This window comes from Eretmochelys imbricata, chromosome 6, assembly GCF_965152235.1.
Source record: "Eretmochelys imbricata isolate rEreImb1 chromosome 6, rEreImb1.hap1, whole genome shotgun sequence".
NCBI classification, from domain to species: Eukaryota; Metazoa; Chordata; order Testudines; family Cheloniidae; genus Eretmochelys; species Eretmochelys imbricata.
The window spans coordinates 21,620,218-21,647,669 of NC_135577.1; the positions used below are offsets into that span (position 1 = coordinate 21,620,218).

Consider the following 27,452-nt stretch of genomic DNA (forward strand, 5'->3'; position numbering starts at 1 on the left):
GATGACTGGCTGATCAAGGGCTGCTCCAGATCTCAAATGGAGGCACAAGTCGACTTCATAAGAACGACATTCGATGAACTGGGCCTCCTTCTGAATGAGGGAAATCAACGCTGTCCCTGGTTCAGAGGATAGAGTTTATAGGGACAGTACTGGACTTGACACAAGCCAGGGCATACCTCCCGGGAGCAAGGTTTTGGTCCCTCAGCAACATCATACGAGGTCTCAGGCAGTTTCCCACCACCACAGCAAGGAATTGCCTGAAACTTCTAGGACACATGGCTGCTTGTACCTGTGTGGTGCAACATGCCAGGCTCTGACTCTGGCCTCTCCAATTGTGGCTAGCCTCAGTGTATCAGCCGGCTCGGGACAGTTTGGACAGGGTTGTGACTCTGCCTTGCCTGGTCCTCAACATCCTCCAGTGGTGGCTTGACCCACAGGTAGTATGTGCAAGGGTCCCCTTCACCAGCTGTCATCTGTGTCTCTCCCTAGTGATGGATGCATCAGCTTTGGGCTAGGGAGCACATTTGGGAGACCTTAGGACCCAAGGCCTCTGGTCTCAGGTGGAACTCGCTCTCCACATTAAATGTCAGAGAGCTGAGAGCAGTGCGCCTGGCATGCCAGAATTTCCAAGCCCACTTAACAGGGAGGTGTGTATCAGTTATGACAGACAACACCACGGCGATGTTTTATATCAACAAACAGAGGGATGCACGCTCCTCTCCCCTGTTCCAGGAAGCCCTCATGCTGTGGGACTTCTGTGTAGAGCATTTGATACATCTGCAAGCATTGTACCTCCCCGGAGTAAAGAACAAGTTGGTGGACCATCTCAGCAAGTCGTTCCACGGCCACGAGTGGGTCCCTTTGCCCGGACGTTGCGAACTCAATCTTTCATCAGTGGGGCTTTCCCCAAATAGACCTATTCACCAGGCGTTGCAACAGGAAGTGCCAGCAGTTTTGCTCCTTACTGAATCACAGTCCAGGTTCCATCACGGACGCGTTCCATCTCCCCCTGGGAGGAGGATCTCCTTTACACATTTCTGCTCATTCCCTCGTTCACAAGGTACTCCTCAAGAGTCAGAGGGAATGAGCTTCGGTGATATTGATAGTTCCATCCTGGGCCCCCCCCCAGCACTGGTGCACATCGCTCTTGGAAATGTCTGTGGAAGCTCGAGTCACTTTGCCGCTCTTCCCGGACTTACTAACTCAGGACCACGGCCGCCTCCAACACCTGAACCTCGAGCCACTGCACCTCACGGCATGGAAGCTCCATGGCTGAACTCGATGGAGCTCTCTTGCTCAGACCAGGTTAGACAAGTCTTCCTTTGCAGTAGGAAGCCTTCCCCCAGGGCTACCTACCTGGCCAAGTGGAAGAGATTTTCAATCTGGTAGGCACAGCACCGTTCGTCCCTGACGCTAGTCTAATATAAGTGGCACAGAGACTATCTTCTCCATCTCAAGCAGCAGGGGCTGTCCATGTCGTCAATAAGGGGTCACTTGGCTACCCTATCTGCCTTCCACCCAGGTGCAGAGGGCTGCTCGGGCTTTGCTAACCCTATGGTCAGCCGTTTCCTGAAAGGTCTTGACAGGCTATACACACAAGTCAGGCAGCCAGTCCTGGCCTGGGATCTCAATCCGGTCCTTTCCAAATTGATGGGGTGGCCCTTCAAACCACTGGTGACTTGTTCCCTGTTTTACCTGTTGTACCAGGTGGCGCTTCTGGTAGCAATAACCTCAGCCAGGAGGGTGTCTGAGCTCAAGGCCCTAACATCAGAGCCCCCTTACACGGTGTTCTATAAGAGCAAGGTTCAGCTCAGGCCACATCCTGCTTTCCTCCCGAAGATTGTGTCGCAGTTTCATATCAACCAGAACATCTTCCTTCCCATGTTCTATCCTAAGCCGCACTCGAGCGGCGAGGGGCAAAGACTTCCCTCATTAGACGTCCACCGAGCACTAGCCTTTTACACTGAAAGAATGAAACCATTCCAGAAGTCCATTCAACGGTTGGTGGCCGTGGCAGACAACATGAAAGGTCTTCGAGTCCCCTCCCAATGAATTTCATCGTGGATCAAGTCCTTCTACTGAGAGTGCTACAACCCGGCAGGGGTGCCTGCCCCTCTGATCACTGTGCACTCCACCAGGGCACAGGCCTCTTCAGCCACTTTCCTGGCTCAGGTGTCTACTCAGGAAATATGCAGGGCAGTGACATGGTCCTCCATACGCAGTTTCACCGCACGTTACGCAATCACCCAGCAGGCCAGAGACGATGCGGCCTTTGGTAGGGCGGTACTACAATTGGTGGACAACTCTGACCCCGCCTCCTGAACTTGGGCTTGAGTCACCTGGTTGGAACTGACATGAACAAGCACTTGAAGAAAAAATGGTTACTCATCTTCTCGTAACTATTCTTCGAGATGGGGTGTTCATGTCCATTCCAATTCCCTCCCTCCCTACCCCTCTGTCGGAGTCCCCAGCAAGAAGGAACTGGGGAGGGTTGGGTTGGGTCGGGTCAGAAGGGCCCTCTGTTGGGTACTATGAAGACGCAAGTCCAGGGGGCCTCCAGGCCAACCCTACAGATACTGCTAGGGGAAAAATCTTCCGTCTGTCCTGCAAGTGGCACAAGCACACACCTGTTTTGGAATGGACATGCACACCACATCCTGAAGAACAACAGTTATGAGAAGGTGAGTAGCAGTTTTTTTTAAGTTTGCTACACCAGATAAAAGGAGAGAAGTAGTTGATATTCCCTCAGGAGCTTCGGTTTTCTTGTTAAACATATTTTTAGTGATCCAACTGTACATAAATGAAAAATAACCAGAAACGGGCAATTTGATCTTTGGGGAAAATAAAGTGAAAAGGTAGGTACATGGAACACAGATTCTGTTTAAACAATCATTGTTACCTAGGTGAGTACATGTAGTTAGCAATAAAAACTATACAAGGGGGAATTATCTTAAAATATAAAATACCGGCAGTTATTTTGGGATCATAATAGCAAGTTGTAACTTGCAGGCTAACAAAACAACACTCTTGCCCTGCCTAATCTATATGCTTTTATGTGAAATTGCCTTGGATATTCTTTCAGGGCAACAGAGTTGTGGGCAACATTATTTGAAATCCCAGCTCAGCTGAATTATCAGCCTGGAAATTTTCCAGGTCATCTAGGAAAGTTGTTTGTAGAAGTGTGAAGAGTTCAGGCTACATATTGATTGCTGGACAGTGTTCAGTACAGATAAGCAGTAACATACTTTCTATTCAAGTCTCAATTGATCTTATGTTGGGGTCAGTTACAGCTTAATCCTTTAATTCCTTAACTCTTGATATTGGGAGCTGGAAGTTTGGCCTCTATAGTCCTATTGGGTCCTTTTTTATCTCCTCCTCAACTCATGAGAAAATTTAAAAAGAAACTAGTACATAACTTGGTTATTTCCTAACCAAAGTCATGTGCACAGCTTTACCTGCTATTTTGGCAATCTTTCTTTCATTATCTCAGATGCATTCTCTGCTTTCACTGAGGACATTCATAGCTGCTTTGGGACCTACAATACATTACACTCTTTTTAAATAAGGAAATTCCCACCCCTGAGGAAAAGTAAGAAAATGAGAGAGGAGATCTGGGAACCAACCTTTGAGGTAAGCTAAAATATTGGGACTTAAAATTCACATAGGTATTTGTTTTGCTTTTTATTTTCTAGATTTTTTTCAGAGGTGGAGTGCAAACTGAATGGTGCTATTTAGTTTGCAGAGTTTACAAGGTCCCCACATCACCAACAGAACTTACAAGCTCTTTGAGCAAGCCAGCGAACATGTACCTAGGTTGTGGCACAGAGCCACTCGTTTGAAGGCATGCTTGTATATTTGAAGACATTTTCCACTGCACGTGTTCAGTATTCAATTTTCAAATGACTGCTTAAATCAAATCCAAAGCCAGTTTGTTTCCAATTAAAAAAAGTATCAACTTACCCCCCCATCCCCCCAAAAAAAGTGAGGTTAGAATTTTTTGGTTTTTTACAATGGAAAAAAGTGTAATTTTTTTTCTGTCATTACTCAGACTAGGGAAGGAATTTATCCTCAGACTTTCCAAATAAAAATTGAACATCCAAATGAAATATGGAAAGTTTCAATCTCAAAAGTGAATATTTTGACCATTAAGCATGTCAGTTTTGTGTGTTTATATCTCAAACTGTTTTGCAGCCTGATATTGCTCAGGATCGAGCAATAATAGTCCACTAATAGGAATGCTATAATAAAGTATGGAAGCACTTTCCATCTACAAAGTGCTTTAGTTATTAACCATCTAAGCCTCACAGCACTCTTTCATGGTAGGCAAGTAGTATTGTTCCCATTGTACATATGGAGAAACTGAGGTGGAGAGATTAGGTACCTGCTCAATGCTTTAGGATGAGTCCTCATCAGAGCAAAGGGTAGAATTTGTGAGATGATGATGGCGCCCAGTCGCCAGGTTGTACTGTGTCCCTCTCTTGAGTATTTTGCTAAGAGAAAACTAAGGTGTTGAGCAATAAATCAGGATTTCCCCAGCAGGCTGTTGTGTATTAGTCAATGTTTTTAGCAAAATGAATTCTTTAGATTGTTGAGGGATCAATGCTGATAAATGCAAAGTAAAGCACATTGGAAAACATAATCCAAACTATACATGTAAAATGATGGGGGTCTAAATTAGCTGTTACCACTCAAGAAAGAGATCTTAGAGTCGTGGATAGTTCTCTGAAAACATCCACTCAACGTGCAGCAGCAGTCAAAAAAGCGAACAGAATGTTGAGAATCATTAAGAAAGGGATGGATAATACAGAAAATATCATGTTACCCCTATGTAAATCCATGGTACGCCCACATCTTGAATACTGCATGCAGTATATTGGAAGTATATATAGGAATTTGAAAAGGTTCAGAAAAGGGCAACAAAAATGATTAGGGGTATAGAACAGCTTCCGTATAAGGAGAGATTAGTAAGACTGGGACTTTTCAGCTCGGAAAAGAGACAACTAAGGGATGACATGATTGAGATCTATAAAATCATGACTGGTGTGGAGAAAGTAAATAAGGAAGTGTTATTTATTCCTTCTCATAACACAAGAACTAGGGGTCACCCAGTGAAATTAATAGGCAGCAGGTTTAAAACAAACAAAAGGAAGTCTTTTTTCACACAACGCACAGTCAGTCTGTGGAACTCTGCCAGAGGATGTTGTGAAAGCCAAGACTATAACAGAGTTCAAAACAGAACTAGATAAGTTCATGGAGGATAGGTCTATCAATGGCTATTAGCCAAGATGGGCAGGGATGGTGTCCCTACCCTCTGTTTGCCAGAAGCTGGGAATGGGCAACAAGGGATGATGGATCACTTGATGATTACCTGTTCTGTTCATTCCCTCTGGGGCACCTGGCATTGGCCACTATCAGAAGACAGGATACTGAGCTAGATGGATCTCTGGTCTGACCCAGTATGGCCACTCTTATGTTCTTGATGCTGATGGATCAGAAAAGTAACAAGTTACAAGGCTTTTCATTGTGTACCAGCAGTACCACCTTCTTGCAAATAAACCTGTTCGTGTCCCTGGTTTTATTAGCTGCATTTAAATTTCTTTCTCTGTATTTGGTCCTACTCACATGCTCCTCATTTGAGGCTTGTAATGTGCTTCTGTGGTTTCACTTGTAGCCTGTATTAGGAGTTTATGGCACCTATTTGAGCTAAGAAATGTGGCTAATGGAAGGAATAAACTGTTAGCATGTTCCAGGCCTGGGCGACAAGGAGGTAGTCTGTCTCACCACCATCGCCACCACTGAGGAGTTTGTGATTTGGCACCGTCAATGGCATGGCTTCAGACAGAACTAGATTGCTTTCGCAGATGATCAGATATGTTTTGTATTAGCCCCGTCCACTTTCCACCGCTGCCTTTATATCCACTTGTTCATTGAGCGATGGTCCCTATGTGCTTGGGCGGCGGGTGGAGCCACACTTTGGGGAGGCTAGCCCCACCCCCTCTCCCCCAGTGCCAGAGTCCCGAGACCCCTTTCCTCTCGCCGGAGCCCCGCCGAGACCTCCTGGCCTCCCTCTGCGGCCGGAGCTCCGAGACCCCCTGTCCCCACCCACAGCCAAGGAGCCCCAGGCCAGCCAAAGCCATGAGCGCCCCCCACCAACCTGCTCGGAGGACCCCAGGGCTGGTCGGAGCCCCTGCAGCCACGCCTTCCCACCGCAGCCCCAATCCAGGGAGATTACTAATGAACCCAGAAAGCCAAATAGCACATACTGCCTCCTCAACCACCCTGGAACCTGCATGGGACATAATAAAAAGCAATAATTTCCCCTGCCAAACCTGCAACCAGCGTCCTGCGGCAGCAGCTGCGCTAGGGGAGGCAGAGCCTCCCCTGGCCGATTATACGGCTGCCCATGCCTCTGTGTATTCCATGCGTAGGTTTGCCTATGTACCATACGCCTGAGTCTGCAGACTTTTCGTAAACTGCGTCTGTTGATCCGCTCAGATGCAGTTCCCCTCCTTGCGCTCTACACTGAGTGCAGAAAGGGCAGTGCGGACCGACGCCTCTCCAGTTCTTTTTTGCTGCTGCATGGCCTGAGTCAGAATTGTCTGTGCCCGCTTTGGTCTTCCTCTAATTTAGTACGTGTAAATCACCAATTGTAAATAGCTTTTAGTAGTTTAGACGTCGTGTTTTTAGTGGTTTTCTCGTTAGCTTAGTTTTCTCTGCCGCAGGAAGTATCTCCCTGTGGATAGAGACTATTGCAAGAGGACTGTGTTAGGAGCTGTCTCCTGCCCTGTTCCTTCTCTCAGTGACAAACACCAGGGCTGCCTTTATTGCCTTTATTGTCACCAATTGCAGCATCTGCCAGTCTTTCTCTCCCTGAACTCATGAAGGACGAGAACTCCACTTGCGGAAGCACCTCCTGGAGCAGGCTATGAGGCCCCATTTGGATCCAGTCTGGGGAAACCCCCCGTACCATGACCTCAGACCTCAATCAGCACCCCTCCAAGCATCCCTCTGGAGTAAAGGCCAAAACACTTAGTCCTAAGAAACCCTTTCATGAGAGCAGAGGATATGACCATCGGCATAAGGACAGATCCCCATCCAGAACTGCCTCTAAGACAAAGGATCCTTCCCCATCTCATCCAACTTGGACTGAATTCTTGCACATGGGCCCTAAGGAGTTAGGTTTGCATAAACTTCCTTTTCAAGAGGGTAAGGCACGAAGGAAGAAGGAACCAAAAGATCGGTACTCACCGATCCCATCTGGGAGTTCCAAACTGGACCCCCTTTGACAGTTCAGGACACACTCCTTGTGGGATCCTCCAAATACTAGACCATTTGACAGCCCGGATCTGCTGTCCCCTCCTCAAGGGGATCATCAGGAAGGACCAAAAACTTTACCTCATCGGAGGATATTTTGGCTTTCTCCATCCCACAGTCTCCTCTTGGGCCTGGTCCTCCTTGGAGACATCACTACTCCTGAAGAAACCACCTTGAGGAGAAGGGGATCCTCACCTATTGCATCTGCAACTTGGAGCATCCTCCCACCGGTATTGATTGTACCACCAATAATGTGGGAGTCTATTTCACTGAGCGAATATGATGCTTCAGATGTGTATCACTCTTCCCCCGCCGAAGGGAAACAAACCCAGACAGAACGCGTGGAAAGTATTGGAACTGTCCACCTCCTTTGGGATACGGCTACCCAGACATAGGGTGCACATGTTCAATGGCAGTTCAGTCTATTCTCAACCAAAGCAGGAAGGAGTCTACTAGGAGATGCTATGTGGCCAAATGGAAGCATTTCTACTCTTGGTCACGACAACGCTGGTTATCCCCAGAATCTGCTGGGAATCCTGTTATTAATACCTACCAGCCCTTAAGACATTAGGCTTCTCTGGGACCATCTTGCATCAGTCAGCGGAATCACTTGCATCATTTTCATCTTCCAGTTGATGACCAGACTACCTTTACTCATCCTACGATAACTAGATTCTTGAAGGGACTACTTAGAACTTTCCCAACAGTGGTGAAATCCACACCACAAAGGGATCTCAGTCTCATCCTTTATGTTCTCACCAAACCTCCCTTCTAACCATTAGCCACCTATTCAATGTCTTATTTCTCAATGAAAGTCTCCTTCCTAATCGCCATCACATCAGCCAGGGCCATTCATGGCAGATCTGCCCCATACCGTTTTCTTTGCCTTGACTCAAAATTCATCCCTATAGTAATTTCTGAGTTTCACATGAATCAAACCATCCTTTTCCCGGTATTTTTTCTGAAGCCTCATGCCTTTGATCAGGAGAGAAGGGTTCACTCTCCAGATGTCTGATGGGCTCTGACGTTTTACATACAGAGTATAAAAGCAACTAGGAAAATACCTAGACTTTTTTTATCACTCTAGCAGAGAGAGCTTGACCTCTTGATCAATCTGCACAGAGACTTTAAGTGGATCTCAGGGTGCATCATCCTTTTGTTACCAACTAGCTCAAATTCCCGTCCCCACCCCTCACCCCATCCCAGAAGGGGTGAGATCCCATTCCACCAAGGAGTAAGCAACCCCTGAAGCATCTCTGTGAGATGTACTCTTCCTAGATAGATGTAGGGTGGCTACCTGGGAGCTCCATATATATTTTTATAAAAAATAACGCTTTGGTCAGACCCATATCGTGTTTGACTACTATTTACAAATCTCCCATGTGTTGCATGCACATAAAGACCATCACTTGAAGGAGAAATGGAGGTTACTTACCTGCAACTGGAGTTACTTTGAGATGTGTGGTCCCTGTCTGTATTCCACTACCTGCCGTCTGTCCCGTCTGTTGCAGATCATGACTAGATTTGCAGTAAGAAAAGGAACTGGAGTGGCATTGGTCTGCACTGCCCTTTGTATCCTCAGATCAGAGCATGAGGAGACCTGTGTGTGAGCAGACCAAAGCACACTGCTTACTAAAAATCTCCAGACTCAGGTGCATGCATGTGTGGAATACACGGGGACCTCATATCTCGAAGATCCTCCAGTTACAGGTAAATAACTTTAATTTACTCATTAGATCTTCCTCTTGCTCTCTGTTAATGTGTGGTCAGAGGCATTCAGAACAGTTTCTGCCTCTTATCTGTGTTGCTAAACTGCGCATTTAAAATAGCGTAGAAGATATAATTCTACTGTAATAGACAACTAGAGATCCCAGTCTGGGACCAGGATCCCAGTGTGGTCAAGTGTACCTATATAATAAAAAGATAGTCCCTGCCTCAAAAAGCTAAACTTATGAGAAGATAGAACAGTTAGAACAGAAAACTGGGGCTGTAGGGAGGAGAAAATGACAGTGAACACCTCTAGTAAAGATTTAATAACAGGTGATGTAGTAAGGTTTATTGCTCAGATTTTGCTTATACTTAGGCTTGGCGAACTCAATTTATGTTTTTTGTAACTTTGATGGATAATATCAGTGTTTATTTTTAAGCATTTCTTCAGTTTTTATTGATTTTAGATTTTCACAGCTTTGGGAAATTATGGGGGAGACATAATTATTTAATGACAGTAGACATTGAGAAAAGCTTTATACATTGTTAAAACACATTATCAACATAACATTAAAATATACAAAATAAATATCCTTAAATCCACAAATCATACACGTTTTTACTACTCATTTGCCAGTCAGTTTGTAACAAGTCTAATTCAAAGGTCTAAATCACTGGATTTTGACTCTAGTAAGTTCTCATGCAGCATTTTTCTTACTTTACCTATCTGTAAATTTCTGTTGTTGCTGGAAATGCTTTTTCATTGGTTTGTGTGTACACTGATATTGATGTTTGTTAACATTTACAGATAAAAATCTAATTCTTCCAAGGCTACTCTTCCTACAGTATCTGCTGTAACTGGGAAAATATATGCACAAAATACATTTTCTAGTGGAGAATTCTTGCTTTATTGTGTCTGTTTGCCAATTCAGTAATGCATCTCTTTCCCCCCTTAACCCCCCATTAGTGTGAATTAACAAGATTCTTCCATTGGCCTTTATATTTACCTTTTTAGGAGTCTGCGTACATGGATTTTAAGCACACCAGGAGGATTGTTTAATATGTTTGTCTATTTACTTTAATTGTAGCTCATCAAAACAAAAAGAAAAAAAAACCTGAACACATTGCAATTTTGCTAAGCAGCTGTAATATAAAAGTCAAGCCCCTCGGTATTCAGATGTTTCCAATCAACCTTTTGTTGCTGCCTCAAACATTTTAAGGTTTTATTTTTATCATAAACTAAGCCGATCTACTGAATAAACTTTGTAAAGTCTTTTAAAAGGCGAGTGCTGGGCTAATGGATGGTTAACGTTCGTGCACTTAGTATCACTTGAAATCATTTGTGTTTGCGAGCCGCTTTCAAAATGAGGAGTCTGATGTGAAGGATGGACCTTTTTAAGGCCTTGGTCTGGAGCTGACAATGTATTGGCAATGAGCAGTTAGTAATTAAGTATGGTTCAGTAATGTGAGACATTATCTCTTGATGATTCTTGAAAGCCCAAAGGAGAGTAAACAGGCTGAATATCAGACTGTGGTTAAGGCTCTGCTCACCACATCTCCTCCTGCTGTGAGAGGTTATGCAAGGAAATTCAGGTTCTTCAGATTATTCCAGTGCAACAACTCTTGGCTGAGCAGGCATCACGGGGTTCTGATAACTTCAGTAGCAAGCTGTGCTGAGGCTGTTTATGGTGTTTGCATAGCATAACACAGTACCTCCTGCAGCATCAGGGGAGGGAAAAGCTCCCTGCAGGGAGACTAGGAGAGGGGGAAATGCAATCTTTCCAGTGGAAACCTATGAAGAGTGACTGATTTCATTGGAAAGAGTGGATTGAAAGGTGCTCTTCGCGTTGCTGTTTCATTTTCTTTCAGTGGGAGAATAGAACCCCTCTGCTTTAGCCGCTTTCTTTAAGGAGAGAATAGAACGGTGTCCAGTGTTGCGGTTTGGAGGGGTTCAGATGTAAAATGGAGACATCCCATATTAACCCCATGTCTGCAGTTCACAGGAGGGTTCCACAAGGAGCTTTCCCAGCTACTGAGCAGAGGAATAAAACTGCACTACTCCGTCTCATTTTTGCAAGTACCAGTTTTATTTAGCAGCTCTCCCCATTCCTTAGCATGTTAGTAATGCCAGTGATCGTCTGTCAATTCATATTCAAGCTAGTATATGTGCTTTGGGAAATTGCTCTTAAGGGCCTAGTCTCCTTAATTGGTGAGTGTGAGTCCCATTAACTTTAATAATAGTTCCATATGCAGATGGAGAAGGGTAGAGCGTGTCTGTGGTGTATCTGTTAAATGGAGGAGGTCACATTTTAGCTTTCTTCATGGAGGAACAGATGTTTGTTACTAAGTTTCAGAGTAACAGCCGTGTTAGTCTGTATTCGCAAAAAGAAAAGGAGTACTTGTGGCACCTTAGAGACTAACCAATTTATTTGAGCATGAGCTTTCGTGAGCTACAGCTCACTTCATCAGATGCATACCGTGGAAACTGCAGCAGACTTTATATATACACAGAGAATATGAAACAATACCTCCTCCCACCCCACTGTCCTGCTGGTAATAGCTTATCTAAAGTAATCTTCAGGTTAGGCCATTTCCAGCACAAATCCAGGTTTTCTCACCCTCCACCCCCCACACAAATTCACTCTCCTGCTGGTGATAGCCCATCCAAAGTGACAACTCTTTACACAATGTGCATGATAATGAAGTTAGGCCATTTCCTGCACAAATCCAGGTTCTCTCACTCCCTCACCCCCCTCCAAAAACCCACCCCCATACACACACAAACTCACTCTCCTCCTGGTAATAGCTCATCCAAACTGACCATTCTCCAAGTTTAAATCCAAGTTAAACCAGAACATCTGGGGGGGGGGGGTAGGAAAAAACAAGAGGAAATAGGCTACCTTGCATAATGACTTAGCCACTCCCAGTCTCTATTTAAGGCTAAATTAATAGTATCCAATTTGCAAATGAATTCCAATTCAGCAGTTTCTCGCTGGAGTCTGGATTTGAAGTTTTTTTGTTTTAAGATAGCGACCTTCATGTCTGTGATTGCGTGACCAGAGAGATTGAAGTGTTCTCCGACTGGTTTATGAATGTTATAATTCTTGACATCTGATTTGTGTCCATTTATTCTTTTACGTAGAGACTGTCCAGTTTGACCAATGTACATGGCAGAGGGGCATTGCTGGCACATGATGGCATATATCACATTGGTGGATGTGCAGGTGAACGAGCCTCTGATAGTGTGGCTGATGTTATTAGGCCCTGTGATGGTGTCCCCTGAATAGATATGTGGGCACAATTGGCAACGGGCTTTGTTGCAAGGATAAGTTCCTGGGTTAGTGGTTCTGTTGTGTGGTATGTGGTTGTTGGTGAGTATTTGCTTCAGGTTGCGGGGCTGTCTGTAGGCAAGGACTGGCCTGTCTCCCAAGATTTGTGAGAGTGTTGGGTCATCCTTTAGGATAGGTTGTAGATCCTTAATAATGCATTGGAGGGGTTTTAGTTGGGGGCTGAAGGTGACGGCTAGTGGCGTTCTGTTATTTTCTTTGTTAGGCCTGTCCTGTAGTAGGTAACTTCTGGGAACTCTTCTGGCTCTATCAATCTGTTTCTTTACTTCCGCAGGTGAGTATTGTAGTTGTAAGAAAGCTTGACAGAGATCTTGTAGGTGTTTGTCTCTGTCTGAGGGGTTGGAGCAAATGCGGTTGTATCGCAGAGCTTGGCTGTAGAGGATGGATCGTGTGGTGTGGTCAGGGTGAAAGCTGGAGGCATGCAGGTAGGAATAGTGGTCAGTAGGTTTCCGGTATAGGGTGGTGTTTATGTGACCATTGTTTATTAGCACTGTAGTGTCCAGGAAGTGGATCTCTTGTGTGGACTGGACCAGGCTGAGGTTGGTGGTGGGATGGAAATTGTTGAAATCATGGTGGAATTCCTCAAGGGCTTCTTTTCCATGGGTCCAGATGATGGAGATGTCATCAATATAGCGCAAGTAGAGTAGGGGCTTTAGGGGACGAGAGCTGAGGAAGCGTTGTTCTAAATCAGCCATAAAAATGTTGGCATACTGTGGGGCCATGCGGGTACCCATAGCAGTGCCGCTGATCTGAAGGTATACATTGTCCCCAAATGTGAAATAGTTATGGGTAAGGACAAAGTCACAAAGTTCAGCCACCAGGTTAGCCGTGACATTATCGGGGATAGTGTTCCTGACGGCTTGTAGTCCATCTTTGTGTGGAATGTTGGTGTAGAGGGCTTCTACATCCATAGTGGCCAGGATGGTGTTATCAGGAAGATCACCGATGGATTGAAGTTTCCTCAGGAAGTCAGTGGTGTCTCGAAGGTAGCTGGGAGTGCTGGTAGCGTAGGGCCTGAGGAGGGAGTCTACATAGCCAGACAATCCTGCTGTCAGGGTGCCAATGCCTGAAATGATGGGGCGCCCAGGAGTTCCAGGTTTATGGATCTTGGGTAGTAGATAGAATATCCCAGGTCGGGGTTCCAGGGGTGTGTCTGTGCGGATTTGATCTTGTGCTTTTTCAGGAAGTTTCTTGAGCAAATGCTGTAGTTGCTTTTGGTAACTCTCAGTGGGATCATAGGGTAATGGCTTGTAGAAACTCGTGTTGGAGAGCTGCCGAGCAGCCTCTTGTTCATATTCCGACCTATTCATGATGACAACAGCACCTCCTTTGTCAGCCTTTTTGATTATGATGTCTAAGTTGTTACTTTTCGAGGAGGCTTTTCCTTGTCAATTCCATTAGGGCTTGTCACATGCTCCAGAGAATCCCTTTTAAAATCCTACAAGAAAGAACTGAGAGCAGTTTCCTTTTAAAGCTTCTGCATTAATAGGGACTATCAGAGTTGTTTAGTTTATGGATATACTAGTTAGAGCTTCAAGTGATAGGTCACAATTCAATGTGTGCAATGGGAGAGAATTGTTGTTTGACTTCAGTAGCTTTTATATTTTTCCTGACTCTGCTGAATCCATTTAGAGCACAGAGAACAAATTCCCACCCCACCCCCTTAAACAAACTACTGAAAAGTTTTGTGATACTTCATATTTTTTTAAATGTTCTCACATTAAGCCACTTGTGAAATAATTACACTCAGACCACAGTGCATTTCTGCTCTTGAAATACCACCCTTCTTTCCAGGTTTAGCTGTGAATATTGGTCTGGAGAAATCTGCTTGTCCGTGAATTTTTCTTTATTGCACATAACTTTTACGAAAAATATCCATGAAAAAAATCTTAGCCTTAGTTATTAGGTCAGTGTAGTGGGCAACTTACGTCGGCGGGAGCAACGTTGTAGTATAGACACTGACAGATCGACGTAAGCTTCCTGACATCAACCTAACTTTGTAGTGTGGACCAAGCTAAGTAGGATCATAAGTAAAAAAGGATGCTTAACTCTGGAGTGTGCTGAAGATTTTATCTCCGTACAAATCACTGTGGAATGGTCAGCTGCATTTAACCCAGTAATTGTGCACATAGATGGCTTCAACAGATGAGGTACCTCCTCGTAAATTGCTTCATTGCAACCATTGGTCTCTTCAGTTTAGGGCCTAATACTGCCGTCCTTCTTCCCATGAATAGTCCCACTGAGTAAAATTTTCCAAAGTGACTAAGTCCCATTGCTTTGCAATGGAACTTAGGCTTCTAGTAGGTAACTGAAGCCTATTGGATAATTTTACCTATTGACTAGTGGCTACAGGATCCGGCCTCATATTTGTAACTTATCCTAAAGATGCCCTTTTTAGTTTGGTAGCCTGGTTAACAATGGTTCACTCTCTTATGGACTTTGCAGCAGAGGTGAAATGACATGAAAAAAGCTTGGAGGGGCCTAGAGTGAGAATGCAGTAGACTTGTGCCCCCTCATTGCAGCTGGGGAAGTTCTGAGGGAACATATCCCCTGCAGCGACTACATCTACGCTTTGCAGCCCTGTAGCTGAGAATTGGAACAGTTTGTGGCCTGTGGAAACCCACAGAGGTGTTGCTTTTTCGCAATGAAACGCTCCGGTAAAATTGCACAAAGGTGTTAGTTTTCCAACTTTTCTATCTTAAGTGTTAGGGAAATATTACATCAGCTAGAGTGTAAAGCATGTGTCATTTATACTAGACTAGACAAATCACTGGAGAGTATACTGAAGGGAGCAGTCTTGTATTAGGGTGAGGAGGGAGCAAGATGAGTTAATGGGTCCTCTCTCAATTCTATTCTCTGCAATAGACCATAAAGACCCCCAATTTTTCTCTGACATTTTCTTCCTCAGTCTTCTTTTCCACAGTAGATCATATTGTCAATGCCTATCCTTGATGATCAGGTTTCTTCAGGCTTTACCAAATGTTGACACTGATCCAGCATGTACAGGTATCTAGGAGACTGCCAGTGCTAGTTTGGGAATATGCTGTGGTTTGATTGGAAGGCCATTTCCATCAGCGAGGGATTGTATGGGGGAGGGGGTTAAAAATTGAAATGATGTATGTGAAATTGGAAGTTGTCTTGCTAGTATGTACATACATGTGTGGCAAAGCATGACCATGTTCTGTTACTCCGGCTGAACTATTTAATCATTTTATATGGAAAGATGGGTGTCCAATACAGTAGTTCATGGTACGGTTACTGACTTGTTGCATCCTGTTTTGTTTACAGATCTGTTGCATATGTTGACCCATTTTTATTACATATGTGTACTTTAATAAGTAAAGTTTTTTTCTGATTTTTCTTTGACCTACAATCTGCCTTCAGATATATATGTGGCGCTCTCCATGAGTTCTGTGTACATATCTGAGGGAAGAATTTGGCATTTCATTTTTATCAGAATAAATGCTCAGCCATTTAGCGATCCAGCTGGCATGCAGTTTGGTATAATGTAAGAGCTGTGCTGTAGCAGGACTGCTTAATAATTTTAAAGTATCCCCACTAAAAACTTGATTTTAGGACAGGCATGTGCACATAATGAACAAATATACAGTATCTGCTCCTGCAGTCCTTCATGTAGACAAAACTTTCACTTACTTAAATATAACTGTTTGCGCAGGCAAAGACTGTAGAATTGGCAGATATACTCTGTATGTGTGAGTACCACACACACACTTTGTACTTTCAGCTTTTCATTCTCAGTCTAATTTTAGTCCTGGGATAAAGCTGGAAGTTGAAGTTGTCAGCGCAGCTTTTTCTATTAGCGCTTTCCCAAAATATTCCCCGGGCTGCATACATATTTGCTTATTAGCTCCTTTTCTCTTTTCCCCTTTTACCTTACAGCTTCTGACATGAAGAAAGATCTAGAGACCTTAATAGCACAGGAAAGAGCAGAGATCCTCGCCAAGTATGAAAAGGTACCGATCTCATTTTTCCTCCATTAATCTGCTCACTAGGCACGGGACTCCTGATAGTTAAGCTGTCTGGGGAAGGCAGGAACGTGTCATACAGAACGTGATGTCTTCATGCCAGTAACAGACTACACAAACACAAACTTTTTTTCTGCCTGCAGACCTTTTTAAGGGTACAGGTGACGTGACCGTGTGTATTTAGTAATCCATGGTGGGTGTTTGGCAGATAGGCTCGGGAGCCTCCATCAGGTATACAAATGCAGGTTCTGCCTATTCTACCTGAACAAGGTCAAAAGAGTTGGCCTATGGCAATTACTCAGGATATGGAAGCAAAGTGGAGAGCTTTCATCACCAGCCCATTTTTTTTTTCACTCTGTACTCCCAGGGTTTTCTCATTCAGACCTCATCATTTGGCGCACACCACAAATCCTGTGATCAGGAAAGTGACAGTCTCAGAACAGAGAGTGAATGGGCTTGAAGACTGAATTAAAACTAATATATTACTCTGGCCTTCTGTATCACCTTACAGACAGGAATGGAATAAGCCCCGTACCGCCCCAAAGATGGTCCTCCTAGTTCAGGGTTGACACACTGCAGCGGGACAGTATGGAGGGAAGTCTGCATGGGTGAGGCCTGTGTCTCATCAAATCTGTAGACTGAGTGGATTTTAATCACTAGGACTGTCAGTCCAGTACCAGCTTCCTAGTGCGCAGGACAAACATGCGCACATGCTGATGGCCTCACACTTGTGTTCCCTACAGTCATTACTCTTGTGTCTCCTTTTGCTTTGCAGGGAAGGCAGGAAGGAGCTCATATTGACCCATGGGAAGATGCTGACTTCACCCTGTATAAAGTCACAGACAGATTTGGATTTCTGCAGTAAGTTACTCGTTTCTCCTCCCAGTCACCTTTCAATGAAATGGACATTGTACAGTCATACTCCGTGCAGGAGGATGTCCTGTAACAGCTCCAGCAACCTCAGTGCAGGCTGCTGTATGGCCTTATTTGATCAATCCCAAATGTCTAGAAAGGAATGGCAGTGTATCTTCTCCTTCTGCATCCAAGCGTGTGGAAACCTTCTGATGTTGAAATGTCTTATTTAGACATTTTTGATCAATAGTAAACTTTTCAACATTCCCAGCTTGAAACAATTTGGCTTACTAAACCAAGTCGAACCATTCAGGCTATTTTAACGTAGTACTGCATCTGTCTAAGCTGGTGCAGTGCATCATGGGAGCTGTAGTTCAGAAGCCTCATGTCCCAGTTCTTTATGGGCCGGAATCCCCAGTTGGACTGAATCTCCCAGGATGTGGTCATGGGATGCCCATGATGCACTGCAGCAGTTCCACCAGAGGAGAGAGCAGAGCATCGTGAGAGACGTAGTCCAACCAGGGAGCCCGCCTCGTAGAAGAGAATGGGAGCACGAGGCACCTGAACTACAACTCCCATGAGGCACCATGACAGCTCAGGCAGATGTAGTGCAATGTCAAACTGGCTTGAAATGAAAAGTTTCAATTTGGTTTGACAACCAAAACCTTTGAATTGTCGACCTGACCTGAAACTAAATACTTTGTTTCAATTTTCCTAACAGAAAATCAAAATTTTTACAAAACCAAATGTTTCCTGTGAAACTGTTTTTCTGTTGAAAAACCATTGACAGAAAATTGCTGATCAGCTGTACTAAGCAGTCTCTTTAAAACTCTAAGCTTTGAGTGATTGATTGTCCTCTGATTTAGACCGTCTCTATAAGGCAACTAATTTTAATTTGGTTCCTCAGGTGTGGTCAATTGAAGACTGCTTGTTTGCATTGTACAGTATATTGTGTTCCATACCCCTGTTGCTTGTTGATTCAATCAAATCCTTAATCTTTCAGTGAGCATGAGCTGCCAATCCGCAGTGCAGTGGAAGAGAAGGTAAGAGCTGTCAGCTTTACTACCTATGTGGCTCATACCTTGCAAAACATGGTGCTAAATGGGAAGGTGCTTAGGTCTGCTTTTTAAACAGCAAATACAGACTTTGCAGCATGGCCAACTAGTCAGATTTTCTCCAAAAATATAAAAACCAGCATGTCCTAAACTGATGCTCTGGAGTTGATGGAGCGACACCTTAGCACAAAGTTACAGGAAGTCAGTGCTCAGTGAGGAGTCGTTTCATAATGCTGTGGTAAAGATGTGAGCTCGGTTGGAGAGACCAGAAGGCACCTGAGAAAGCAGCAGAACTCTCAGTACTGCAGCTGAGCTTGGAGTAGGGAGAGGGAGAAGCTGGGGAGTTTCTTTAGTCCTGTGCAGCAGTTCTGATGTGGAGAGGAGTGGAAGGTAGGAAAATGCCATGAAGGTGCAGCACAGATCTTCATGAGAAGCAGAGTGTGAGAGCATAAAATGGAAGTGATCTATTCACAACAGGCCTGATCAGACCTTCCAGTTAATGGTTCCATTTTTTTCTTTCAAATCTTGTTTCCTATCCCTTTCAGTTTCATTATTATTAGTGCTTTTTATTTCATTGTTCCAGACTTCGGATAATTTATTTTTCTTGCTCCAGTGAAATCATAAAACTTTATTTAAGACTTACAGGCAGGAAAGAGGTTGATAGTCAGCCCCTGCTGGGAGAGTGGTCTCATCTCTTGTGCCTCTTGCTCTCTCTGAGCATGGTGGAAGAGATCAACAGGCTGCAGCTTAAAGTCAGATGGGCATCCAGATGCCTTAGTGACTCTGAAAATTTCAGCCTAAATGCTTGATCCTCACTGGATGAAAAATGGAAGTTTCTTTGAGTATCCTGCTCCCCATTCATGTCTCCTTTAAGTTTTTCAGTGTTTCTGTTCCTCCTGTGATGAGTGCTAAACCACCTGGCTAATTGTGTTATTTGCATATCTCTAGGCATGGCTAGTTACTCTGTGTAGATGAAATGAGTGCTGCAGTGGGGGAGGGTCAGGATCAGCTTCTACAAGGAAGTATTGGGAACCCACATTTAGGAACATTAATTAAACTTAGGAGAGCTCGACTCATGCAATATTTCTAAACATCTGATTCAGCTGAGACTAGATGCTAGATCCCATTCAGTCACTTTAGGAGGGGCTAGATTGCTTCAGCTCACTGCAGGAAACCTATGCAGTTAGAGGATATTTCTCTACAAGTTCAAAAGCCCCAAATAAAAAAAAATTAGATTAAAACTATAATAAAATACACTTTTTATTTTGAGATCACAGAGCTTAAAGGTTCTAAGTGGTGTCCTCTTCTCAACTACACTGCCACTGGAAATAAACTAGAGTTCACCTCAAAACAAAAATCCCTGTAACATGCTTGCTTGGGTTGTGAATAATAAGGGGTGACTGAGCTCAGCTGGTAAAGTTGCAGCCATTTGACCTCAAGGGAGCTGATTTGGCTCTGGGTTGTGGTAACATGAATGTCTAGTTTTGAGATCTGGGCTTAAATCCCCTGTAGTATCTGTATACTACCAGACAGACAGAACCCAGGGTAATTTGTGGCTGGATGAATTCCTAAGTATCTGTTACCTGTCAAGGAAGTTCTCCTGTTGAAAGAATTGTCTGTGTATCGTGGTGGCTTCCCCCCCGCCCCCACTACTGCGTGTAGAAATTGTTTACCCCTGTAAGTACTTATCCCTCCGTTATACCCTCTACCGCAGATACAAAAGGGTAGGGTGGGAGGGCTGAATGTGAAATGTCATTATCATAAGGTTAAACTGAATGAGGATGAGGAGTTGTTTTGTGCTTTCACAAGAAGCATTTCTGTAATGTTTGTTTTGATATGAACTGACTCTTTTAGCAAAAGCTGCAGGAGATTGAACGAGTGGACAAATGGCTGAAGATGCTGAAGAAATGGGGCAAATACAGAAACAGTGACAAGGTGAGGAGATAAAAAAACAAAACAAAACCCACTTGTAGTACTATAGGGGGAGAGATTGTGATGTCCTTCCCTTTGTGCTAGTCATTTTTTTCAAAGGTTTATAAAGAAACCAGAAACCCCTGAAAAATGCTTTATTTTATTCTTCCTTTTAAAGTTTAATAATGTGTTGGCTCAGTAAAAGTGCTGACTGTTGTGACATATGGGGCCAAACTTTGAGGGCCTCCTAAATTCTGCCTGCAAATTTGGCACTTGTCCCCATTTGTGCAAGCGCAAAAAAAAAAAAAAAAAAAAGGCCACCTTTGCTTGTGAGCCTGTCCATGCACAACTTAGGAGGCCCCTTGATTTCTAGGCCAGTTTCCTTGACAGATAAATGTGGGGGATATTTTTATTTGCCTAGGATTTACCTGCATACTATGTATCCTGATACTGATTTGATTGTCTGAACCCATTTGGCTGCTAACTGAGGCTATTTTGTGAACATCACCAATATGCCAAAATACGGGACTTAAAATAAACTCTGTGCAGAACAGCAATGGAAAAACCTAGTTATTTTAAGAGGTCATCTAAAAATCACAGCGTGAATCAAAACACATTTACTTAGCTTCTAGACTGTAGATGGAGTAGGAGGGAAGCATGAAACCAAAACTGCACTGATGATCATACTCTGTGAGGATGTGGGCGTACCTTGGGTAAGAATTCAAAAACCCAAGGTCCTGTGTGCTCTGTTGGGGACCTTAAGCATCCCATAACTTTTTTCATACAAGTAGGAATTTTCCCAGGTGTCTTTGCAAAAATACCCTCTGCTGCTCCTTTTCACTCCCGCTTCTGTTTTCCTGTTCTCTAACTCAAAAATGGTTGCATTTCATTGGTGGTGTGTGTATGTGGTGTGTAAAGCACATTTGGATGCTTTGTGTCATTACTGTTATACTTTATCCAAATATTTACTAAAAGAAATGTATGTATTCTAACTAAATTTTCAAATGAAAAAAGGAAAAACCTGTTACCACATCACTATCTCTGTCTGTGTGAATGGTGGTGGGTGTTCTCACTGGCAGCTGTCATTTTGGAGTTGCTTCTGAGCAGGAAGTCCAGACTGTTGATATGTCTGTCCTATTCTTCCTGCTTGTGTGTAATTCTAGTTGGTATCAACATAACATTACTTAACACAGGGCAGAGAGTCTAATAGTTTGGGGACAAGACTGGCAGCCAGGACTCCTGGCTTCTATAGTTTAGCTATGCTTCTGAATTATTGAGAACTTGGACAAGTCATTTAACCCCTCTGTGCTTCCGTTTCCCAGTCTGTCAGTATTTGTACATCTATAGTCTAGTCCAGCCTCCTGTGCTGAGGCAGGACCAAGTCTACCTAGACGACCTCTTGAGGTCCCTTCCCGCCCTACGTTTCTATGATTCTGTGATCTCCTGGAAAGCTTCATTAATGTTTCTAAAGTGCTTTGAGATCTTCAGATGAAAAGTGTTTAGAAATAGACAAAGCTATATTTAAAAAAAAAATGTAAAATATAACAGCATTTACGTTTTAATTTTTCAGCATTTCCCAGGCACTGGTAGGATGAGTTGGCACAGTGCCTGTGAAGAGGTGGGCAGGCATGTAGTCCACAGATCTCAACTTTAATGAGCAGAGGTCAGGCAACACCCTTGCTTATGACCTAACAGTGAATGCCAAGATAAAGTATTTTTATAGTTAATTTGTGAACATAGTTGATTCCCAGCACCAGTCTCGCTTCCTACATGTCTAGACTTGGTAGTCTAAAAATGATATATTTTTCTACTTCTGCAGTGGAAGAAACACAAAATTACACAACTGTTCACTTGAGTGATCTCATTCAATAGAAACGTGCAGAATGTATATTTTTATAGTCTTCGTAGAGACTCATAATAGGGACTTGAATCCTGGTAAAGAGCAAACATTGTGACCATCTGTGCAGGATCTAAATAGATGGGGGACTGTGGGACAATGATGACCTTGACATTACCAAGCATCAGAACAGAGTCACATGATCCCACATTCAACATGATTTTTAAGAGGAGCTGTAGTTATAGAGCAATCAGTAGTGAAGATGCATACAAATACTCAATTTTATTGAAGAAACAAAACAGATTTTTCAGACTTGACATTGATGCCAATCTGAGTATGAAAGGGACAGGGACACACTTTATTTGAATTGAACACAGAAGGGCTATAAAATCTAATGTTCTTTTAGTCATTCTCTATCACTCGGTAACCTTAGTAGGGAAAAATATGGGAGCCCTCCAGTGGCCATAATAATCCCACTAACTTAAAAAATCAGTCCTAAGTGGTTGGTAGCATATTGGATAAAGTGTCCTCTATTCTAGAAGGATTGAACCAGGTCCTTCAGCTCTTAATGCTTATTAATGCAAAACTTACTGACCTAAATGGAAGTTTTGCCTGTGTAAAGACTGCAATGTTTGGTTTAGAGCAGCGGTTTTCAGCCAGGGGTCCGTGAGATGATTTCAGGGGATCCACGAAGCAGGGCCAGCAGTAGATTGGCTGGGGTCTGGGGCAGAATCCCGAAGGCCCCAGCCCTGGCACCCTGTGGGGCCCTGGAGTTTTTATAGCCTGTTGGTGGGGCCTCAGAAGGGAAAGGTTGAGTACCCCTGGATTAGACTTCACATCTGTACTTGTAAATTGAAATTAATTAACCCATCGATACAGTTTTAAATGAACTCTTATCATGAATCTAAAGTTGAAGGGGGAAAGAGCTGATGCAATATACTTTTGCCTACATGTACAAAAGTGACTAGTTATTTTGATGCCCAATTTGAGACACCTTAATGGGGCCTGATTTTCAAAGGGTAGGTGCTCAGCACCATTGGATAATCTGGGCTCTTTCTGGGGTTAAAGGTGGGCACCCACAATTATAAGTATGAAAATATAGGCCTTTACATGTAAATTAAAATCCAGATGAGAAAAAAGGGTATATTTTAAAATAACAGTTTGGCTAGAAAAGGGTTAGCAAATTAAATGGTCAAGTTAAAGGAAACTTGGGGCATAATACAAGGGGGGGTCACTTGGTTAACTTAAATTAAATAAAATTAAACAACAGTAATGAGGCCCTATAAAAACCTGAATAGGATCCAGCTTCAATCTGTTGGTCACACTGGATTGTGTGGGTAGACCCTTCACATCTGTGCCAGCAAGTCGGAATCTGACTCCAGCTTCTTCATGGAGACGCAGTAGCCAGCTGCTCCACTGTACCATTAGCTCATGCTGTATTTTGTCCTAAGTAATTATTACTGCATCTCTATCATAAGCAAAGATGGTATTGTATCTTTTTGTACCTCACAACTGGATGGGGCCCAAATGTTTCAACAGGGCAAAATGATAATAGAACATGAAACTTAACATGAGTCCCGATTAGGTTCTTGACACAAACACAAATGTGTTCTTGACACAAACTGTGACCTCAGTTTAATGACTTCTGATGTCAACAATTTACAATAACTTCTTGGGTTAACAGCAGTTAGAACAAATGTGGGTCCAAACTGGCCCTCTCCTAATGAGAGATTGAGCTCTCTTTCCTTTATTTCAGTGACTGAAAAGCATAGAGCTCTTGTAATAGAATAAATGGAATTATTTATAATGAACCACAAGGGTTCATGATTCTTCCAGACAGATAAGACATTATCCCAGTGCCAAAGAGCTGACATTTTGCTCCCATTGACTTGAAAAGGAGCCACATTAAGTGCTAAACAGTGAGGGGGTGCGGAAATGATAAGCCAGATGACGTACAGGAACTTAAAGAATCTTTGACTTCGCTCCCATTCCACCCTAGCAATTCCAATAGAAGCTTCCATTGGCAGAGATTTGGAAAGATCCCATATGCTATACATGGGGAAACCTGTACATCCAGTATTGCCCGTATATGCATGTTGGAACAGTGACACTGTCATGCAGCATGATATTAAATATAAAATTGCAGGGAAATGCAACCCAAAGCTCAGCTCTGTTTTCCGAAGCAGAGCTTTGAACTGGTTGTTCCCTCATCCACAGTAATTTCCTTTCACTGATAGTACAACATTTGCATTGCTTTTTAGATTAAAGTTGCTGAGATCGCCTGGCCCAGAAGGCTGAATGGTCTCATGAATTTATATCGTGAGTTTAGAAGTTGCACAGATTCCTTCTGCTGGACTCAGTGGATGTCAGTGGATATCTGAGAGCAGTTCCGATGCTGGCCTTAGAGAACCATGAAACTGAATAATACTATTCCAGTGTGGGAATGTGATGCCTTGGAATGAAATCAACTCTAAAGTTTTTCTAAATAAATAAAAAACAAAAGTAAAATCCACTTGCTTAAGCTGATTGTAAAAAGCCGTCTATCATTTTTGCTCCAGTCCCATGGCAGTTATTACAGAGTATGCACTTTTTTAATGCTCTCTTGTTCTCATCACTTCACTGACACCCTGCAGCCTGTTGTCTTGAGTGATCTCTGTAGTATAGCGAATGGAACAGTTTGTTAGGGAAACTGCCAGTGGAAAGGCCAAACTTCTCTTTGCAATAAGATTAGTAATGCTAAACTAAATCAATCAGTCATGCTGACTGACTGCTTTTGTAATAACTAATAAAAAACCTTGTAGCATAAACCGTTTGATTTTAAGTAGCTTTGGAAGACTTCTCTATCCTCCACAAGTAACTTCACCTCTAAATCTCTCCTACTGTATACATTATTTTTCTACCTTTCTTTATGTTCATCACCTTCCTATGAAGGCTCTCATCCCTTGCCTAATATATCTTGGAATTTATTTTTAACAGGGCAAAACTCACCTTTGAGTTGGCATCCAACTAAGCTGCTTGAGACTTGTGAACTTGTTAACATGTTGTAAATACCCTGGTTGTGAGATTTCATTGTCAGCTTATGTGGCCAGCTGTTGACAGTCCCCCTACCCACCGGCTTCCATTCCTTGTTGCCCTTTCTGGTCGTGAGGTGTCTACTGGCTTTTTACACACAATCTGACTGATCCCACTGCATGGAACAGTTTGTGGCTGGCAGGAGGAAGTGGGCTCTTGCTATCACAATCAGGGATAATAAGTTAGTTGTTTACCTAGCTCAATGCCAGGCTGCTTTTAACTTCCTGCAGCAAAATAAAATTTCCTTGAACTATTTCTAGGGCTGGACAGGGTCGTATAGGGTAATTCAAGTTTCCTTGGGAATAAACGGCTGAGTGCTGGAGATATCCATCAGTCTGATAATTGTATAATTAACTTTTGCTCACTTCAAGCCTAACCAAGCAGTCTAAGGGTATGTCTGCCCTGACATATAAAACCCATGGCACAGAGTCAGCCAGGTCAGCTGACTCAGGCGAGAGGGCTAAAAATTGCGTTGTAGAAGTTCGCTCTTGGGCTGCAACCTGGGCTCTGAGACCCCCATCTACACTGGAATTTTTAACCCTGAGCCCGGTGAGCCTGAGCCAGGTGCTCTGGGAGAAGAACCTGAACTTGGGCAGCCTAACACCCCCACAAGCAAACAGTGGAGGCCTCTGCAGGTCTGAACAATCTTGATATCAGAATCTGACAAGAAGCAAAAAGTTCCCCTTGAATTATGGAATATGGTTATTTATTTGGATACGGACTCCAGGTGCATCCTATCAACTAACTAAAAATTATAGTACCAAAATCACATCACCGAAACTGAGGCCCCAAGAACATTTCAGCCACTCCACTGCGTTCCATACCACTCCAGAAAAACACAAACCCACCACCAGTCATCACATATCCTAACGCATCTCCCACCCTTCACGTTCCTCCTCTGCTCTCTCCCACAATGCCTGCTCAAACAGGTGAGCTCTGTGGTGAATCTGGGAGGTCGGTAGATTCAGGCTATTTCAGACAGAGGAGAGTGAATTCCAGAGACACAGAAAACATCCTGCTTGCAGCTCCCTTTCTTGTATAGCAAAGTGGCTCCAGCAGAAGTGCCAGGGCTGATCTCAGAATGGCACAGACAGAGGTGCAGCCTTGCTCAGGCAGGAGGGTCTCATGCTGTTGCGAGGCCAATATGTCAGACCCAACACCTTAAATTCCACTTTGGAAGACATTAGACAGCCAACGTGCCGTTCACTGAGTACTGCTCTCATATTCAAACAGCCAGATTCTCCGTTTAACAAGCCAGTTGTTGAAATTGGCACCGGCTTCAGCTTAGGAGTGTATTTTAAGGTGTTGCCCCATGTAGAGTGCACTGCAGTTCATTCTAGAGGTGACAAAGGCATGGATCACTGTATGGTAAATACCTATCTGTATGGAAATGTCAAGATGGATCTACAGTGCTGTCCATTCTTTAGGTGTATCTCAAAACACTGGATGCCTAGGTACTGTGACACCTTAAAAATACTAAGGGACACATCATTTTACAAAGATAGATTATGCATAATCTAGTGCTTTCTTAGTCAGTTGACTCAGTGTGGAAGTACGTTAATAAATATGGATTGGATGTATTTACCCTTTAATTTAATTCCTTTGGTGGATAGTCTGTTGGGCTTTCTAGCTGCCTGTGTGCAAATAAGACTACCTTCAGTGTGCGGTGATTTTTTTGTTTAATCTTTGCCATAGCTAACAGACAGCTGCTACTATCCACAGAGTTCTCAGTCCAGAGAATAGGGAAGACTGTCTTACTGAAACAGACAAAACTCAGTCAAGAATCTGTCTACTCCGCAGCCTAAAGAAGGGAAGGGGTACTCAAGCAATAACCTATAGAGAAGAAGTAATTTAAGAGCGAAAATGGAGGGGGGAGGAAATTAATGTTCATTGCAAGGGCTAGATAATTGCCCCGTTCTAAACTGGAAACAGGCAAAGCTTCATTACTAAAAACAATCTATTGCTAGACTCTAATGGGACCCTTTCAAGCTAATACTGGACCAAAACAAAGAAGCCTTTTTAAAGTATAGCACAGGTTAGGATCCTTCAGCTAGCAGTAGATTCCTCTGAAACACCAGAAGTTCTCAGTAAAGGGTTTCCCATTACCAAGTTTCCTGTCATGCCAGCATGCTTTACTGAAGCTTCTAAACATCTCGATGTCTTGAGCACTACCCTTTCAAACAACCACCGTCCAGGAACCTACAACATTCTCACCTTTGTATGAGTTTCTTCAGTAATGTGGTGATGTGAAATATCATGTGGCAGCACTAGCTAGTACTGAATAATGGCCTCTCAAGAACCCTATCTCACTTAGCAGAGAGGACAACTTGGGAAAGGTTTTATTTGATATCTGAGAGATCCAGTGGTGTCA

The 27,452-nt window shown here is 43.4% G+C and overlaps 1 protein-coding gene across 2 annotated transcripts in view; it reads left to right on the forward strand.

The window, feature by feature from the left end:
• LOC144265538 (uncharacterized) overlaps positions 1-27,452 on the forward strand; it is a 178,446-nt gene that overhangs the window by 108,267 nt on the left and 42,727 nt on the right. For both annotated transcript variants that reach the window (XM_077818193.1, XM_077818194.1), the window contains exons 3-6: positions 16,269-16,342; positions 17,130-17,215; positions 18,210-18,249; positions 20,116-20,196. In XM_077818193.1, coding sequence (XP_077674319.1) covers positions 16,277-16,342; positions 17,130-17,215; positions 18,210-18,249; positions 20,116-20,196 — 273 coding nt within the window. In that variant the 5' untranslated portion in view covers positions 16,269-16,276. The remainder of the gene's footprint in view (positions 1-16,268; positions 16,343-17,129; positions 17,216-18,209; positions 18,250-20,115; positions 20,197-27,452) is intronic.